This window comes from Leuciscus leuciscus (assembly GCF_965113295.1).
Source record: "Leuciscus leuciscus genome assembly, chromosome: 15".
NCBI lineage: Eukaryota > Metazoa > Chordata > Actinopteri > Cypriniformes > Leuciscidae > Leuciscus > Leuciscus leuciscus.
The window spans coordinates 5341800-5361572 of NC_138739.1; the positions used below are offsets into that span (position 1 = coordinate 5341800).

At 35.5% G+C, this 19773-nt stretch overlaps 1 protein-coding gene across 2 annotated transcripts; it reads right to left on the reverse strand.

Moving 5' to 3' along the window:
- Positions 1-2823: 2823 nt before the first annotated feature.
- LOC309476087 (lysine-specific demethylase 4B-like) lies at positions 2824-19738 on the reverse strand. 2 transcript variants are annotated; one of them, XM_082139250.1, is made up of 7 exons: positions 19621-19738; positions 13831-14230; positions 11239-11414; positions 10872-10986; positions 8513-8706; positions 3204-3469; positions 2824-2849 (listed from the first exon to the last, which is right to left on the reverse strand). In XM_082139250.1, exons 2-7 carry the CDS (start codon positions 14209-14211, stop codon positions 2839-2841), a joined length of 1143 nt encoding a protein of 380 aa, XP_081995376.1. In that variant the 5' UTR covers positions 14212-14230; positions 19621-19738; the 3' UTR covers positions 2824-2838. The 2 variants fall into 2 exon arrangements, with proteins under 2 accessions (XP_081995376.1, XP_081995375.1); XM_082139249.1 differs by lacking the exon at positions 2824-2849 and having other exon boundaries at positions 3178-3469.
- Positions 19739-19773: the final 35 nt, after the last annotated feature.

Here is a 19773-nt window from a genome sequence, read left to right on the forward strand (position 1 = left end):
TTGTATCATTATATTATAATACGTAAATGTATTATTATTATTAAATACAAATAAAATGATAAAAATACATTAACAATATAAACAACAATGTATTAATATTATTTTATCAATATATTATATAATTCTATTATAATATAATATTTTATTAATTTATTATTATTATTAAATGAAAAATAAAATACTAATAAATTATAAATACAATTATATTAACAAAAACAACTATTTATTAATATTATATTTGTAATAAATATATTATATAATTATATTATAATAGATGTACATTAATTTAGTAGTATTATTACATTAAAAATAAAATTATACTAATAAATAATAAAATAATACTAGTAAACTATAAAATATATAAACAACAAAAAACTATTTATTCAAATTATATTTTATATATAATATATTTATTTTTATTATTAAATTTAAAATAAACTAATACTAATATATTTAAGATTGCATAATGTTTCAAGCAATTATTTAAATTTTATATAATAATTATATTGTTAATATTTCATATAATTATATTCTAATATAATATTTGTATGAGTTTACTTGTTATTATAATAATAAAAAATAAGATTATTAAGATTGCATGTTTCATATAAATATAAATTCATTCTATATAAATTTACATTTGTACAGATAAAGTTATGATTTATTTCAGTTATTACAAAACAATAATTATATGAATGTATTTTGAAAAAATCTTTATGGAATTTGTTTCATTCTTCTACTACTAAATTGTTGTTTTCACATTAAAAATGGATTAACCCAATATTACGGAGTATATTAATGAGTGCCATTATTAGCTAATGCAAAACTCTTATTTGGAATCAATCAATCAAATCAATCGATCGATCGTGTCAGTCATATAGCAGTAACAGTCGAGGTTAACATGCCGTCTATGTAGGCCATACACAGCGAGGCTTCAGTACAGAGCCAATGTCAAGCTATTACATTGAAATCATCATCTTTGGAGATCCAGACAAGAGCGGGTCGCGATTACGAGCGTAACGTATAATTGGCGGTTGGAGGTTATCGGTAAAAGCTCTGCGTGCGTCAGTCTGGTCCGGTCTGGTCCGGTCAGTACATCAGACACACGCTCAATCACTCTGAAAGCCTTTAATTATTATAATCATCTCCTTCATTCCTGCCCAGACTACAATATGGGTCATTACGACACAGCCAAAACGTCTGACAATCGGCCCAACAGTGCAAACACAGCGTTTCAGAGCATGTGATTCATACGCGTCCTCTGTCATTACCACTGGTTTCTCAGCTTAAATATGTCTGATATTGGTTCGTTTTCACTTTCCGGAGCCTTTTTTTCCCCAAAGTTACCAACGTACAGCCATTTTCCCTTGGTTTTCCGCTCTATTGTTTCCAAGATATACGCTTTGCACTCTTAAACATTGACTGCAAAACTTTAAAAGCCAAAAATATGACCAAATCTAGCTAGTTTACGAGACTTTTCTCCGGTTAGCACGTAGCTGTCGCGCATAATTGATTTTTTTCCTGTCATGCGTACACTAGAAAGAGCAGCAACAAGGAACATGACATAAAAAGAAGCCTCGCATTTTCAAAACAACATTAAACTTTAAACATTAAACTGAGACGCGTCTTTTCCAAGGTACCGCAGACGAACGTCGCTAGTCACTGCGACTGATGATATATCGTGTTGTCATTTGTTAACGCCATTGGAAACGCACGAGAACAGCTCGGATTGACTCCCGAAGGTGTGGGAAGCTGATCGTGAGGTATGATTTCCGCGGCACACATCATTAATTTGTCGTAAAGAGCTGGGACTGGCTTTGTTTTGTCCTTTAAGGCAGATTTAACAGATGAAAAAGACGTTCTGATGGTGAAAACGAGGCGAATGACGCGATGGAGTGTGAATTCATGTGCTTTTATGCGAGGATGTGAAGTGCAGGAGTTTTGCATAAACCATTAGTGGGTGTCAAGCCTTGCATAACAGAAAGGTTTATCACACGAGAAGCCAGAATGTATGCAGTGCTTTCTTTGACTCTCCTCAGGATGGTTTGTGTTCGATGCAAACCAAAAGAGGACCGAAATAAGACTTGATACAGTCAAAACTCCACCGTCGCTATTTCAATACGACGTCTCCGCGGTGATCAAAACCCTGCGTTGTGTCGTTCGTTTCAAGTACACATCGGCGCTATTTGTGGGGTGTTTGTTTAAGTGGGACAGGACTGTGTATATAGGTTATGGTAGTTCCTCGCGCTGTAGTTTTGAAGTTCACAGGTGCTTTCACAGCCTCAGATCTCAGACAGGCACAAACACATCTTCACATCTCGTAATCCAAACAACCAGAGGGAGACGTGAGGGCTTTTCCTAGACGGCACGTCAACATTTCGGGAGGGTGCCAGCGCCGACTCGCACCTCATTCAGGATTATGCCGATGTTTTCGTCTACAGAATTTGAGGCCGAAAAAAACAAAAAACACGGATCAGCATTTTTCCTGTTTTAGGGATGAAATAGTTCACCCAAAATTGACAACGCTGTCAATATTTACTCGCCCTCCAACCATTTTGACTGAGTGTCTTCAGTAAAACAAGAAATTTTCTCACTCAGATCCTTGTACGACTACAAAAGACTTGATTAAATAGAGTATGGCTCCTATGGACTGTATTATTGACACCTATTATCATTCTCAGTCAATATATGGAAAGCAGCTTGAATATTTAGTGAAATATCTCCATTCATTGTTGCACTGATGAAAGAAAGTTAGGAGCAATAAGAGATCGAGGTTCCTAAATGAACTATTCATGTTTTACGCTACTGTACCTTTAAGATTTCTATATGTAAATGAGCTTAAACTGCACCTATTCCCATTGTCTATCAATATATATAAAGAAGCTTGAACATTTAGTGAAATATCTGCATTTCTTGTTGAACTGAAGAAAGTTTGGTGCAATAAGAGATTGAGGTTCCTACAGGAACTATTCCTGTTTCTGCTACTGTACCTTTAAGATGTCTATATGCAAATGAGCTTAAACTGCACCTATTACCATTGTCTGTCAATATATGGAAGGCAGCTTGAATATTTAGGGAAATGTCTTAATTTCTTGTTGCTCTGAAGAAAGAAAGTTTGGTGCAATAAGAGATTGAAGTTCCTACATGAACTATTCATGTTTTACGCTTTAAGATTTCTATATGCAAATAAATTTAAATGCCACCTATTCCCATTCTGTCAATATATAGAGAGCAGCTTGAACATTTAGTGAAATATCTCCATTTCGTGTTGCACCGATGAAAGAAAGTTAGGACCAATAAGACATCGAAGGGAACTTTTCCTGTTTCTGCTACTGTACCTTTAAGATTTCTATATAAATAGCCTCTGATTTGATCAGCTAAGCTTGAAGACATGATAATGAACGGATGTGAGGTCTTACCTTGTGCCAGCCTCTCCAACCTCTTGCCGTGCTCGGGAGGAATCGCATACCTGCGGTGAAGAGGAAAAATCCGAGATCAATTAATGGGATCAATAGAAAAGACGAGAGAGAGAAAGACACTGGAGGGACGCACAGCGAGACGCCTCTGTGCGAATCAACCTCTGATCATCATACGCTTTTCTACAGCCCTCGAAAACATGAAACGTGCACACAGAACATTTCACCCCTATTTCACATTCACCAGTCACACGGTAGTTTAAAGACAAAGGTACTCAAATGTCACAAAGACAAAGCCTGGAAAATTACTGCACGAGGGCCAATTTATTTAGGCTAATCGGCTCAAACATGCGCAATAATAATATTCCACCCGAAGCTACAGACTGTGCTGCTTAATTTGAAATTATTTTGCTGCAGATGGAAACAGTACAATATATTCTGAGCTGCTGAAGGTTCAATTCGCTTGACGTGGTTATTGACATTGCCTGTATTAGCCTAATTATTTCCTCAAGTTTCCAGAGAGCCGAAACCCTCCCGAGGCCCTGAACGCAAATGTAAATCCGGTGCATCACCCTGCCCAGGGCTCCAGCTTCAAATCACACATTCACAATGAGGAGAACATGAGTTTGGGAGGCTTTTGAGCTGCGTCACACTGTCCTCTACTGGCGGCAGGAGACAAAACAGGGATTTTACAGGCAAGTGGCACTTTCAAGTTAAACACAGGCCAATTTCACAGCAGTGGTTTTCTCTACACAGATGGAGGATCATCTGAAAGTCAACTGAATACCAATTGGACGGATTAAAAGGTTGTGTTTGTATGCAGCTGATGGGATTCAAAGGAAGAGCTTGTTTTATTTCATAATGTGCTGTTGCTTTTACTGAAGTAAAAGTACAAGGAGGAACTGGAACTGAAAGAACACCATGGCTTGACTTGTGCATGTACTAACCAAACATGAACAAAAACGGGATGGAAATAGATGAAAGGTGGCTAGTTAGCAGTATGCGATTCCCATATGATGATATAGTTAAGGAGCTCTGTGTCTCTTGAACTATGAACGCTGCTCTTGATACCCTACTACACAACTACTAGCAAACTTTCACACAGGAGGTATTCTTGCATTCAAAAACATCGAGACACAATCTAAACACAATACAACTGGATCTCGAGACATTTTAACAACTTTAATATAGTGTCTTAAGTCTATGTTGCTCATGGCGCAAAACACTACAAAGCAGCGAGGTGCCAAATACGTCCAAAGTAGACCAATAGTACAATTCAACCTGCAACAAACATGGTTGCTACCCAGCAAGCAAATTGAGGCAAATTGACGTCTAATAGCCGTCCAAACACAGCCCAGACATCTAGGCTAAAACGAGGCAAAATTTGGGTTGTCAGTGAAAATTGAATAGACGTCTAACTATAGCCCAAGAATAGACACACAGGCTACTACGCACAGAACGTGTCAAAGAAATCAAATCAAATCAGTGTTGACTTTGCTTACATGATGGAATATCATCCTCGCAAGTTATTTTGGCAAAAACGACATGAAACCAAATTCAAGGTTATTTTGGCTAGTAAGTGTGTTACTCATAGCCGGACTCTATCGGGTCTATAGTTAACCTAGGCGGTGAAATGACGTTATTGGTTGCTGGGTAATTTGTTGCATGTATTGAGAACTGCCTTGAAACACCAAAGACGAAGCCATCAAGAAATCGAACGGCTGCCCACAAGTGCCCCAAACGCCAACAATTCTGAAGACATTGGAAGTAGTAGATTTAATTTGGTGTTTGAGGTGCCACCACAGATCAATAATAATTAGATGTGTCTAACTCTCTCCTTTTCTTGCAGATAAAAGCCAGATCTGATAGGTGGCTGTAATTAGGGTAGAAACGCTTCCTGCCAGCAGGAGTAGCTTTACACCCCACTAGCCCCACCAGATAAAGCTGACAGTAACTCTATCTGGCAACCAATACAGCGGAAGCTCGATTCGATCTGGAACTGTCTGGGGAAAAAGGCAAGTATTGATGAAAATCACACCGGGGCACCACAAATCAAGCCAAATCTAAGGGGTTTGACTTGGTGTGACTGGAAACGCCCACTTGGAGGAAGGCCTCTAGTCTCTTGTGGTTCCTCAAGTACCACCAGAACAAAGGAATTAACAAAAAAAAAGCCCAATAAACATCGTTTGAGATTTTGAGACAAGGGTACTTAGGAGCCCGGGCATATGTAAGGGACGCATCCCATTTACCTTGCTTACGGCCCATGAAACAATTCCATACTTCACTTCCCAAATGTGATATCTCTCCAATCCCATGCTGGCAACACAAAACCCCAACCGGCCAAACGGCATCAAAGCAACCAGCACCGTTAAGGTTTTATTTGTCATCATCTTGAAGAGGACAGGAACAAGAAAACAAGCAATAAGAATCAAGCTATCCCCTCGGCTGCGACACTCCCTCTCCCAGCGATTATTTCCGGCAGCGTGCGCAACACTTTGGGCCGCTCCGCAATCTTTAAGAATCTGACACTAGATCTCAGGAGGCGGCGAGAATTATGACTTTGATGGGAGGAGAGTTGGAGGCGAATGAAGTTAATTTCACAGTGACTGAACAGAGGGTTAGGCAAACAGCTACCACACACACTTTAACATACTGTAATTACCAGAAAAGTAAAACGGATTCAATTTCAAAAAGCAGAAGGGGGTGTTTGGGTGGGGAGGACGAGAGCGCACACATAGTTGCATTAAGCCGAGTTGAAGAGTGAGTAAATTTTCTCTTCTTTCCTTTTTTTTCCCCCCTCTAAGCAAGAGTCTTGCTGTTCTCTGTTATGCAGAGAAGCGACGGAAAGTTAACTTGAGATAAGGCCTCCGGAGAGCGAGAGAAAGAGAGAATGCTTAGCTAGAGACATCAAGAGCTAACACTTCAGAGAGATATGAGGACACAGAAGAAATGGAGACGGAAAGATACTCAAGAGAGCAAGTAAGACTTATGCAAGACCTCTCAAAGAATCATGGTTTTGCACCCTTATCCATTTGGACACCTGTGTGTACCGGACCAGGGACCAAACACGCTACAACCCTTTCACATGATCCATGTCAATGCATTAAACTCCACGGACACAAGCGTAAAGCAATAGCATAAAATCTGGCCCTAATGCAACTTTAAATAAGGAATCCTTGATGTTACCTCTTGCATTTGCGTTCACTGCTTTAGGGATCCCACATCTTTTGATCAGGGATTAGAAGTTAAAGGGTTTCATTACAGTTTGTTTTAAGGGGAAACAGTATTTTTTTTACATCAGACTCTCAGGTTAAGAAGCATCTTTTCCAAATTGTAACTGGACAGAAAAATATATATATAAAAAAACTTTTAACTTTCCATAAAGGAACAATGCAGTTGTAACTTATGCATTGGGAAATAGTATTTTTACATTCAGACTCTTAGGTTACAAGGCCTCTTTTCCAAACCATAACTGGACAGAACAAGATAAAAAAAAAATGGTAAACAACACTCTTTTAACTTTCCTTTAAGAAACAGATGCGGTTTTAACGTATGCATCTGTGAAACATTTACTTACTGGTGTGTTTATGTACTTCTGACTTGACTTAGAGGATAAGGGTGACTGATGCTTGATAGAAAACGCATCTTACAAGAGCTTTTTTTTGGTACAAAAAGCGCTAGTTGTCCATGCGCTCTTAAAAGTTCACAATAAATAGGTTATAAGCCCTTACCAGCATTACCACCAGTGCAAGAGCATCATTAAATGATATTTTCGTGATCGTGGGAACCCTGTTGTTTACTGCGTCAACTTCCTACTTTCAACCCTAGTCTTAAAAACCTTCCTTTCGTAAAGCAATCTATTATGCATTTCACGTCACACACAGTGTTTGTGTTGAATCCCTTTACAGTCCCCACGAAGATTGAACATTCACTCTTGGTGATTGACTAGTCTGATTGGCTACTGATTTCCAGCTTGAGGAAAAGACACGGGATGCACAGATGGATGAAATATCACTCCGTACAACAGCCAAAGATGCTGACAAAACAGCTGCGTCTAATGAACGCTCAGTTTGAGAGCAACAGTGGCTTCTTCAAGACGACGCAAGCCAAGGGCGTAAAGGACTAGTGTGCAAGTATGCAAAACACACATGGCATCCTTCTCAAAAGAGTGGGAAAAAATATGACAGGACACACCAGGGAGGAGATCAAACACGAAGAAAAGAAAAAGACGGAAATGTCTTTAGTGAGCTCACATGTGGAAAAAGGACACTAGAAGCATGTTTATTTGAACTCTCTCCCAGCACGGGAAAGACATCAGGCTGGAAAATTGTGTATTCTGAACCTCAAAATACTGTATTAAAGTCTCTCTCCGCAGGAAAGGAGAGTCAATTGAACTTCAGGGAAACAAAACAACAGAATACCAAGTCATTTCAAAGGCATTTTGCTTTCGACTGAGGGATGTTATGCTTGGTTTACACGTCTTTAAATCAGTACCTGTTGTCAACATCTCAATGTAATATTATCTAATGAATAAAACCATGGCAAATACTTTACATTTTTGGCTACACACTACGTCTCATTTATGTACATCTAATGCTCTAGAGAATTTACTTCACAACGAAGTGTGTCTGAAACGATTGGCTCTGTCATAAAGAGCCTGTTGTGAGTTTAAATGCGGCAAGAGCGAGATACAGTGAGACAAAGCACACATGATTCATCTCTCTCGATGACATCATCCTGAACGTTCACAGCTGATGTGAATGACTACAGCGCCGCCATGTGGTCAAGAGCTGAACGACATTAAAATTCCTTCATATTGTGCCCACAGATTATAGTACAAGAGGGAACTGTAAAATACACATAAAATCTAGTTTTGTGAGACACGTATTGTCGCTCAAACTAATGGACCACCATTTTATCTTCACAAAACCTATATGTGGCAATTAATTGTTTGGTAAAATGCCGGCAAAATGACTAAATACGAGCATATTTAGCCACTTTAATCTAGTTTATGCATTCAAAATAGGGCCTATAAACCCCTTTGGATCTTTTGAACTAAAGTAAATGCGAATGCATGCTAAATGTAGGATGCTCACCAGGACTTTGGCTGCCCGAAATGCAGGTAGTTGATGCTGTAGAGGTCCATGTCCTCCGTGTGCCACGCAAAGGTGGTTTTCCACATGCCGAAGTACAGGTACGGTGTGTTCACTCCCTCGATGACGATCCCACACTCCTGCTCCACCATGTCCAGAAGAGTGTTTAGATGGCCGATGTTCCACTCCGTAATCTCCTTTACGAGGAAAAAACATCGTACAAACATTTATATGACTGATTATACACAACATTTACGGCATGCACAAGCAAAGAAAACAAATATATCATCATAATTCAGCTGCAATGACTGAAAGTTTTGTATAAACACTCCTGATATGGAAATATTTTAACAAAATGTTTTTGACTGCAATTGTGGCATAATATTGTTTACCATATAGAAAATTTACTTTTTTCAAGCTATACATAAGAGAAATAAATTTGATAAAAAACTAAAACAAATTATTTAAAGGAGCCATGATCAAAAATACAAGCTTCACAAATTCAACATTTAAAGACCTTACAAAATGATATAAAAATACCTTTAAATAAACTTAATTGGATGAAAAACCATTTGATTAAACATTTAAGTTAAAGGAATTATGGACAAAAATACAAGCTTCACAAATTCAACATTTAAAGACCTTACAAAATGATATAAAAATACCTTTAAATAAACTTAATTGGATGAAAAACCATTTGATTAAATATTTAAGTAATTATGGACAAAAATACAAGCTTCACAAATTCTACTTTTAACAACTTTACAATAATGTTAAAAAGAATGACAAAATATGTTGAATAAAACAAATTTTGGTCAAAAACAACTTAATGAAAAACAAAACATTTAAAGAAGTCCTGAACAAAAATACAACCTTACAATAATGCTACAAAAATACACAATTTCTACTTTTAACGACCTTAAAATTATGCTATAAAAACACAAACATACCTTAAAAAGCCCCTTTAAATAAACAAAATATGAACAAAAATACAAGCTTCACAATTTCTACTTTTAACAACCTTAAAATTATGCTATAAAAACACAAAATTACCTTTTTTTACCAGTTTATTTTTCATGTAAAATTACAAATATCGTCATTTTGCAATGGCTCTGAGAAACATCTAGTTATTCCTCACAGTAATTTCTGCTTGGATATTTCTATATAAAAAGTTTGCTTTTTTTATACATAAATATTTCTATATTCTTTTCTTGCACCCTTGTGTGTCTTTTGCAAAAAGTCACATGGCCAATATATAGTATAGGTCAACAGTTTGGACACATTACTATTTTTAATGTTTTTGAAAGAGGTTTCTTCTGCTCATCAAGCCTGCATTTATTTGATCAAAAATACAGAATTTTTTTTTTTTTTTATATTGTGATATATTATTACAATTTACAATAATTGATTTTCAATTTATTATACTTTAAATTATCATTTATTTCTGTGATGCAAAGCTGAATTTTCAGGATCATTACTCCAGTCTATCACATGATCAGAAATCATTCTAATATTCTGATTTATTATGAGTGTTGGACACAGTTCTGCTGCCTAATATATTTGATGAATAAAAGGTTCAAAAGAACTGCATTTATTCAAAATAAAAAAATATTTTCTAATAATATAAATCTTCTTTACTATCACTTTTTATCAATTTAACACATCCTTGCTGAATAAAAGTATTGATTTATTTCAAAAAAAGAAAGAAAAAAAATGACTGACCCCAAATGACTGACCAGTAGTGGATATTGCTGTTACACAAGATTTCTATTTTTAAAACATTTGCTTCTTTTTTATTTTTTACTTTTTATTCATCAAAGTATCCTAAAAAAGTATCACAGGTTATGAAAAAATATTAAGCAGCAGAACTGTTTCCAACTTTGATAATGAATCATCATATTAGAATGATTTCTAAAGGATCATGTGATAGACTGGAGTAATGATCCTGAAAATTCAGCTTTGCATCACAGAAATAAATTATAATTTAAAGTATAATAAATTGGAAACCAATTATTTTAAATTGTAATAATATATCACAATATTACATTTTTTTTCTGTATTTTTGATCAAATAAATGCAGGCTTGATGAGCAGAAGAAACTTCTTTCAAAAACATTAAAAATAGTAATGTGTCCAAACTTTTGGCCTGTACTGTAGGACTTATATGGGTTATAACTTACAGTCAAGGTAAGCAAATGATCAATCACATTCAAACTTTTTTTAAGCTATACTTTTGACACCATTTATATTTTATGCACTTATAACTTGGCCAAATTTAAGAGTGATGTAGCTGTGTTTTTAGTTTTAGAAAAGTGGACAAAAGTGTTTGTGCTAAAGACGTAACCGGATGTTTGGTGACTCACCGGGTCGTAGATGGAGCCACTGACATCAGCACCGTAAATGGGCGAGACAAACGTCAGGTTTTTCCAATACTTCCTTTCCAGGTCATCAAAGTCCTTGTGTTGAGGGGTACAGTACCTGCGAAGTGCAAATCATGCTTGAAGGATCAGAGAAAAGCAGTTGTTATGCCCTGCTTGAGGCATAACTTGCATCTTAAATCTACATTAAATCTTCATTAACAGTTTTTTGTCAAAATACTCATGAAAACATGTGCTTTTTCCCAGCCAAACGTGCATTTCAGTTCAGTTTTACTCACATTATTGACAGATAAGACAAAACTTTACAAAGAACCCGCATTATAAAAATTGGCTCTGATAAAACAAACCCTACTTTTTACTATTGGCCAGTTTGCGATATTCTCCGACCGTCATGGACTTCTTCTGGATGTTGTATTGAGTGAAGAGTCCTGATTGGCCGGTCACCACTTGCATGATGGGAGCGGGAATGACCATGTCTTCAATGGTATCGTAGGAACGCCGTGGCTTCCACTCTTTCGGTGGAATAACCTGAGCGTCGGAAGATGAGAGAAATAAAATGACCAACGTACTTTAATAAAGGTGATCAACAAATCTATAATTAGATTTTATTATTATCATTAGTCATTATTTTTGTTCAAGTCCTTAGCAGACAAATGACAATCTTGGTGTTACTCAAAGAATAAATGCATTCGTCAAATATTAATCAGGGTTCATGAGAAATGTATTTATATAGTTATTGTTCATTGTCATTCATAACAAATCAATGTTTATGTATATTAATGTTTACATTATACATTATAATAATTATGCATAATACATTCATGTTTTTTTATGCAACTTGAAATGTTCTAAAATACATTAACCAAGATTAAAATAACCAAGATAATTTGGGTGCATTAATTCATTTTAATTTTTGGAGAAGATAGGTTGGATAAAATGTTAAAATTTAACGAAGTAAAGGCTCTTAAATAAATATTGTTCGATAAACAGTTTTTAATGGCAAACATCGAAACGTATAAAAAAAAGTAAATTGCTCAATTTTGTGATTATTTTAATGATTTTGCATTATTATAGTATATTATAGTATTTATTATTAACAAAATTAGTACTGAACTGTATTTACATCTTCTAAAAACGCACTAAAACTTTTTTCATTATTGCTATTGTCAGTTTTAGAAGTCAAAACTTTTCAACAATTGACTAAAATATGCATGAAATTACAAAAAGTAATGTTTTATGTAGAGGTGGGCATAGATTAATTTTTTTTAATCTAGATTAATCTAGATTAATTTTGAAATTAATCTAGATTAATCTAGATTAAAATGGCTCATTTGAATTCTGCCGAAGGCATTCAGAATATGTGTGCTACCCAAATAATGACTATAAAAGTAAGTCTTTGAGAACGGGTTTCTCAAGCCAGGTGGCGCATTAGACCAGGGGCTCATCTCCTGTTTCCAAAATGCATCACAAACTGCTTGAGAAAGCTGTTCTACTCATAGACTGTAAAAGGTTACTACTGTACTGTTACCGTCCGTAGGCAACATTAGGTAGGCCTATGTTATTATCAACTACTATAGGCTATCAATTAGGGATGGGCGATATGGCCTAAAATCTATATTGTGATATACATTGCAGCCTCTTGCGATAACGATATACAGTATATTATAATAAAACCATTTCAGAACAGATTACACAGACCCATGCTAAACAACTGCAAAATGTATTTTTTTTTAAAGGGTGTATGTAGTTTTGAGAACATATATTGTGCAAAACTTTAAGTATACAACATAATTTTGCAGATAAATAAAATGTAAGTACACTAGCTGCAGAGACTTAAGTAGGTCTAATGTTTATTATGGCTTGGAGCTTATGAAACCCCAAATTTAAAATTAGAATATTGTCTAACTGATGTCTTTTCAGTTAAAAAGAAACACAACAACGATTCTTAAAATCGAGATTATGTGCTACACCACTAAGATATATTGGAATGGGAATAATACGCGCGCGCTGGTATTCAGTGATATCATGTTTTGTTTTGAATTTGAGGTGGTAGAACGGATTAGTCGTGTGTTAACTTACCGAACTGTTACCCCACACACTCTGTATATAGTTTGCTGCTGCTCGTCTGACGGCTTAAACCCGAACCAAGTCCAAATAATGGATGTTGCACCGATCTTTTTCACCAGCTTTCACTTTCAGCCGTGTTTACTTAAGATGACGACGAATATGCGTTGCAGCCGGGTTTACCTCGCGGCCGCGGGTAGATTGCGTCATCATAGCTTGTGTAGTATAGAGCCATCTCCCAACCCAACTTGGAGAATAGATTAACGGCGATATTTTTTTTATCGCGCGATAAGAGTCTCGCGTTAACGCAGCACGTTAACGCCGATAACGGCCCACCACTAGTTTTATGCCATTTACTCATAGGTTTTTGTTAATTTTTTACTTATGCTTATACATTTCAAGTTGTGTAAATTAAATTAAATTACTAGTTAAATATAAATGAACATGAATCAACAATAACATGTTTATAAATTAATATTAACCTAGATTGATAAATGCTTTTTAAAGTAAAAAGTGTTGTTCACTGTTATTCATGATCCTTACAGCATTAGTTGACTATAGCCATCTCGCATACTGAAACTTTTTAAACTTAAAGTCCCCCTGTGGTGTAAATCCAGCTTTTAAATGTTGTTTATGTGTCTATATGGTGTTTTTAATATGCTTTAAGACAAACCATGTGTAAGTTCATAAGTCGACAGCATTGCGGAGTAAAACTGCAGTTAACCAAAGACACGCTTTGAAATCGCTGGTGTTTCTGACGTCACAAACTACCTTGTAACCAATCAGATCAACGTGTGATCGTCAACCAGTGGATCTCTGAGCTGAGTGAGTGAGTGAGTGGAGGCGGGGCTCATTTGCATATTCATAGAACCGCACATACCTTTGCCAGACCCGCACGATGAGCTCCTTGAGTCTCGATGTAAGCTATGTACTTCCCGAAGTCCTTGAACTCCTCCATGGTGGGTCTGAAGGTCATGATCTTGTAGGAGGAGTTCGCCGCTGGAGGAGGAGCTGGTTCTGGGATTGGTAGTTCTGGTGTGATTTCTGGGGCCGATGGTTCTGGGTTTATTTCTGGGGCCGGTTCTGTGGTCGGTTCCTGGGCTGGATCTGAAACCGGTTCCTCGCACGGCTGTGGATTCGAGTCCATGTTTGGTTCTACTGGTGAATCCTGAGCAGTGTCTGCTTGTGGAGTCATGTCTACATCGGGTTCGGGTTCTGCGAGGGCCTCTGGGTTCAGGTCTGGAGGTAAAGACCGGTCCATGACTGCAGGTCAGCTAATGCTGCGGACATACAGAAACATCACAGATCAAAAATCAGCCTGATTCAATAACAACAGCACTATCCGAAACACTCATATTTTACAAATGAAAACCATTCAAATGTTCAGAGAAAAGCTGAAAAATGTATAAAACTAATCAATGAATCGATGTACTATAATTTTCTCTCTCATTTCAGTCAATCAGAAATAATTTCTGGTAATTGAGGAATAACTTTACTGTAAATTTTAGATTTTCTTAAGTCAATATTTTAGAAAATGTGCCTTTAAAGACAAATGAAAACAATTAAAATGTTCAGAGAAAAACTGAAAAATAAGTATAAAACTAATCAATGTACAATAATTTTCTCTCTCATTTCATTCAATCAGAAATAATATCTGGTTCATCAGAAATATTTTCTGTAATATTTTTACTTTCTTACATCAATATTTTAGGTTAGATTCATTTAAAATAAGCTTGAATAAATTATCTTATAACTTAAGAATAAAACTAATATACAAATCAAACCCTTTTTTTCTTCAATTTATTCAATCAGAATTCATTTCTGGTATTTGAGGAAAAACTTTACTATAATTTTTTTTATTTTATAACATCAATATTTTAGGTTACAATTTAAATAAATGTACATGAGAAAGTGTGTATATTTCATGCCCTTAAAGACAAAAATATAAAAAACAAAAAAAAACTTGTTTTTAAAGGGTGACAAAAACATCCCCAATTCATATTTTACAAATGAAAACAATTAAAATGTTCAGAGAAAAGCTGAAAAATGTATTATAAGTATAAAACTAATCAATGAATCGATGTACTATAATTTTTTTCTTCAATTAATTCAATCAGAAATAATATCTGGTATTTGAGGAATAACTTTACTGTAAATTTTTGATTTTCTAAAGTCAATATTTTAGGTTACAATTTAAATGAATACAAAAACACCCCCAATTCATATTTTACAAATGAAAACATTTAAAATATTCAGAGAAAAACTGCTGAGATGAACTAACAAGCTGAAAAACAAATAATAAGTATAAAACTAATCTATGAATCAATTTACTACGACTTTTTCTATAATTTAGTTAATCATACACGTTAGTTGGTAGTTGAGGAATAACTTCTCTATACATTTTTGATTTTCTAACATTAATATTTTAGGTTTGGTCAATCCAAAATAAGCCTGAATCAATGAACGTATAATTTAGGAATACAACTGTTATGAATCAAAACTATTTATTCTATATTAATCAAAACTTCTTTCCTCATTTCAGTCAATTAGAAATAATATCTGATAGTTGAAGAACTTCTATGTAAAGTTTTGATTTTCTAACATCAATATTTTTAGGTTAGGTTCATTTAAAATAAATCTGAATCAATAAACCTATAATTTAAGAATAAAACTATTCTATATGAATCAAAGCTTTTTACTCTACAGACTATTAATCAAAACGTTTTTCCTCATTTCAGTCAATTAGATGTAATATCTGGCAGTTGAGGAATAACTTCTGTGTAAAAAAATTATTTTCTAACATTAATATTTTAGTTTAGGTTAATTTACAATAAACCTGAAATCAATGAACTTACAAACTTAAGAATAAAACTAATCTACGAATCAAAAACTTTTTTCTTTTTTTCAATTCAGTCCATCACAAATATGACCTTTTCTGTCATATTTCTATTTACTAACATCAATATTTTAGGTTAGGTTCATTTAAAATAAGCCTAAATCAATGAACTTATAACTTTGAAGAATTTTAAACGAATTTTCTGTAATTATTTTATTTTCCAAAATCAATATTTTTGGATTAGGTTACATAAGCCTGACTCAATATCTGGGTTTCCATCCAAACGTGAAGCGAATCTTTTCAAAAGTTCGCAAAAAAAAAAAAAAAGCGAATTAGGTGCGTTTTGGGGGGGGGTGATCCTGAAGTATCGATACTTTCAATACTGACGTGGTATTGATAAGGATCAATCTTTTTCAGCCGATTAGTCACGTGAGTTTAATGTTAGCTACGTCAGAATTTATTCTAGTAAAGACATCGTTAAAATAGTCCAAGTGACTCCAGAGGCTCAACCTTAAGTTTATCAAGCGTCGAGTATACTTTCTGTGCGCAACACCCCCCAAAATACCGACTTTATTCAACTATTCATTTTCTTCTGTGATTCTCTGAGTGAGTTCACGTAGTGTAACAGCGCAGCGCTTCTGGGTTTGTACGTCAGAACGGAGGCTCACTATTGGCCAGCATCATACGCATCACACACATGACCAGCATCAGCCAATAGTGAGCCTTCGTTCTCAGATTTCATCAAAAATATCTTAATTTTTGTTGTGAAGATGAAGGAAAGTCTTACGGGGTTGGAACAACATGAGGGTGAGTAATTACTGACAGAATTGTAATTTTTGGGTGAACTATCCCTTTAACGCTTATTTAGCAAAAGTCAAAAACCACCTCAAGCGAGCGTAAACACGTGCTTTTTGCCGTTTCCATCACTAGTGTCTGATACTTCAAAATGCACATAAAATCAGGGTGATGGAAACATAAGTGTTGTGGGTGACAAAAACCTTTTTTTTTAAGATATTTTAAATACAAACTATACCGAGAGAAACGAGCTGACAAACTATCATAAAGTTAAGAATAAAACTAATGTATGAATCAAAACATAGTTTTCTCCCGCTCAGTCGTACAGAAATTATAGTTGGTAGGTGTGGAATAACTTGCCTTTACTCTTTATATCTTTCATCTATTTATATCTTCACTCGTTCATTTCAAAGGCCCTGCGATGTGAGATTCATTTAAAGTACAAATATTCCAGGTAGTCTCTTAATTAGGCTAATATAAAACTGGGGCCGGTTTCACAAAGCTATTTTAGACTGGTCTATAGTGTTAGACACGTCTATAATGTGCTCATAGTCTAGGCTAATGCAAGTTAGTCTGTTTCACAAAAATAAAGACTGACTTAATTTAGACCAAACAAATTAGACACCTTAACCCCAGGCTAACTTACCCCCAGACCCCTTACCCAGGCTAACTTACCCCCAGACACCTTACCCCCAGGCTAACTTAGGTCTAAGACTCTGTTACCTTGGCAACCAGCAGTTACAATCAGTTACATTACAAACAGCCAAAAGAAAAGGGAAAATGGCTCATAGTTTAAACATTTCTTCTTGTTACTACATTCTCCGCTGAGTAAAATGTCCTTGTAACTGTTATACTCCTCCAACAAACACTTATTATCCGCTGGGGTAAACTGCACTGAGTGGCTGAATGCGCTTACTCGATCCGACATGTTTTTTGTTTTGAAAAGTGTCTTATTTTACCCAGAATGCATTGCAGTGTAGTCCTACTTAAGATAGTCAGAGTCTTAAGTGGTTTGTGCAACGGTCTGATTTAGATGTCTATCTGAAGTCTGACTATCTACTATATCTAAGTCATAGTCAAAGTCTATCTGTGTGAAACCGGCCCCATCACGAATAAAAACGACTCAAGAATAGAAAAAAGTTGTTTAAAGCACTGTTAGATTTTGGCTAGAGCATGTCACCTCTTATAATTTTATTTAAAGTGCGAACTCGGATTAACAAACCACAAATCCATGTGTAAATGTATTAAGAAAAATGATCAAAATGTATAAAATAAAAGCATAAAACGTTTCAACACAGTCCAATTTCCACAGCAAACCCCCCAGACGTGACTGTCACTGTATGGAAATCCTCGTCTGACCTGTTGCATCGCGCACACACACACACACACACACACACACACACACACACACACACACACACACACACACACACACACACACACGAGAACATGCTCAGTTATAAAACATGTGGGCGAACAGGATCTTTGTGGACAAGTTTGAATATGGATAAATGCACATCGATACCAAGCATAACTTCAGCACAATACATGCCATTACATTTACAATCTCTTCTGCCCTGAATTTACATGTTTTAGCAAATGCAAATATTACTTCTCATTATTCCTTAAGGCACACTTTGAACAACAAAGATGCCATTTTAAAGCACAGTAGTAGCACAAACGCAAAATTAATTCTGTATTATACTTTTTATTATCATTTCATCATCAATTTTGAAGTCGCCAACCATGACGACATTATAAAATATAAAACTAAACTAAAATAGCTAAACATTTAAAAACAGCCAGACACACATGAAGCTTTGCATGATATTTTCTTATGCTCAAGACTGTGGATTTAAATATCAGGTGACTTGATTTAAATGGCATGCAAATAGCAACTAGCTAATATATATATGACTAAATGATAATATTATCAATAATAGCTAGAAAGTTTCCCTTTGCTTGAGGCAGAAACGGACTGATCTCATGCTCTCTCTGGACAGACACGCTGATACAACTTTAAATCACCATCTTATATTGGATTATATTATAACCACTACACAAGATTATGCATGCATGAAATAAATGATCAATAACTTCATCCCAGCTCATGTACCAGACAGCTTTATTTAACTGTTACTCTGATTAGATATTAATACTCATGCCATCGCTGATTTTTACTACAGAGAATATTGCATGCATAACTGATATAAATCAATAACATTAAACAAAACTCAGTTAAAATCAAATTGACATGCATCGTTTGCCTTTCACTGAATGTATAATGTTATTTATTAATATATTTAATGATTTTGCATCTAAATATTACGATAAACCAAATGGATGGATTTGCATTGCTCATACATACATACATATATAAGCATACTATGGACTATAAAGATTACCTATGCATTGAAATAATATATAATAATAACTACATTCAAAACACAGCCCAGCTCAAGAACAAAACAAATGCTTTTCCATGACAGCTTCCTGTTAATGTCTTGCTTAATTCGAGTAGATATTATTAATCACTCTACGATCTGAGCTACCATAAATATTATGCATGCATTCAACAAATAATCAATAAATGTATGCAAAATGTATCTCAGCTCAAATACATACCAAATGTTTTATGACATTCGCTTAGTATATTTTATTAGCCACATAATGAATGTAAAACTGCCAGTGTTCATCCCAGCTCAAGTTCAAACAGCATTAGATATGGAGGGGTTTAAATGGCCTTTGTGTAGCTAAATGCATCATGGCTACTAGGGTAAAATGCATTCAAAAATCACACCTAAGCTATAAAGCCAGTGCATATACATCACATACTGTGACCTATGGAATAAATGCACGCCTGTATTCACGAGCAATAGCTTTAGTGTGCTCATATTTCTCATTAGTAGCGTTTATGGTGCTGGTTTGACAAGCTTATCAACACAGCTGCTCTGTAGCATCTCAAATAACAATAAAAACTCATCCAGTGCCCGCGGGTTCGACCCGAAACCATTACATCAACGGTATCTATCGCTTTACCTCCTGCTCGGGCTCGTTTCTCGCTCTTTTTTCGCTGTTTTCTTCTCGATTCTGTCCGTTTTCTGGTTTCGAAAGGCTCGATAGTGTTACAGCAGCGCTGGGCCGCGGCTCCGCCCACTGCAGCGCGACGTGTGCCGTGATTGGCCTGAGCGC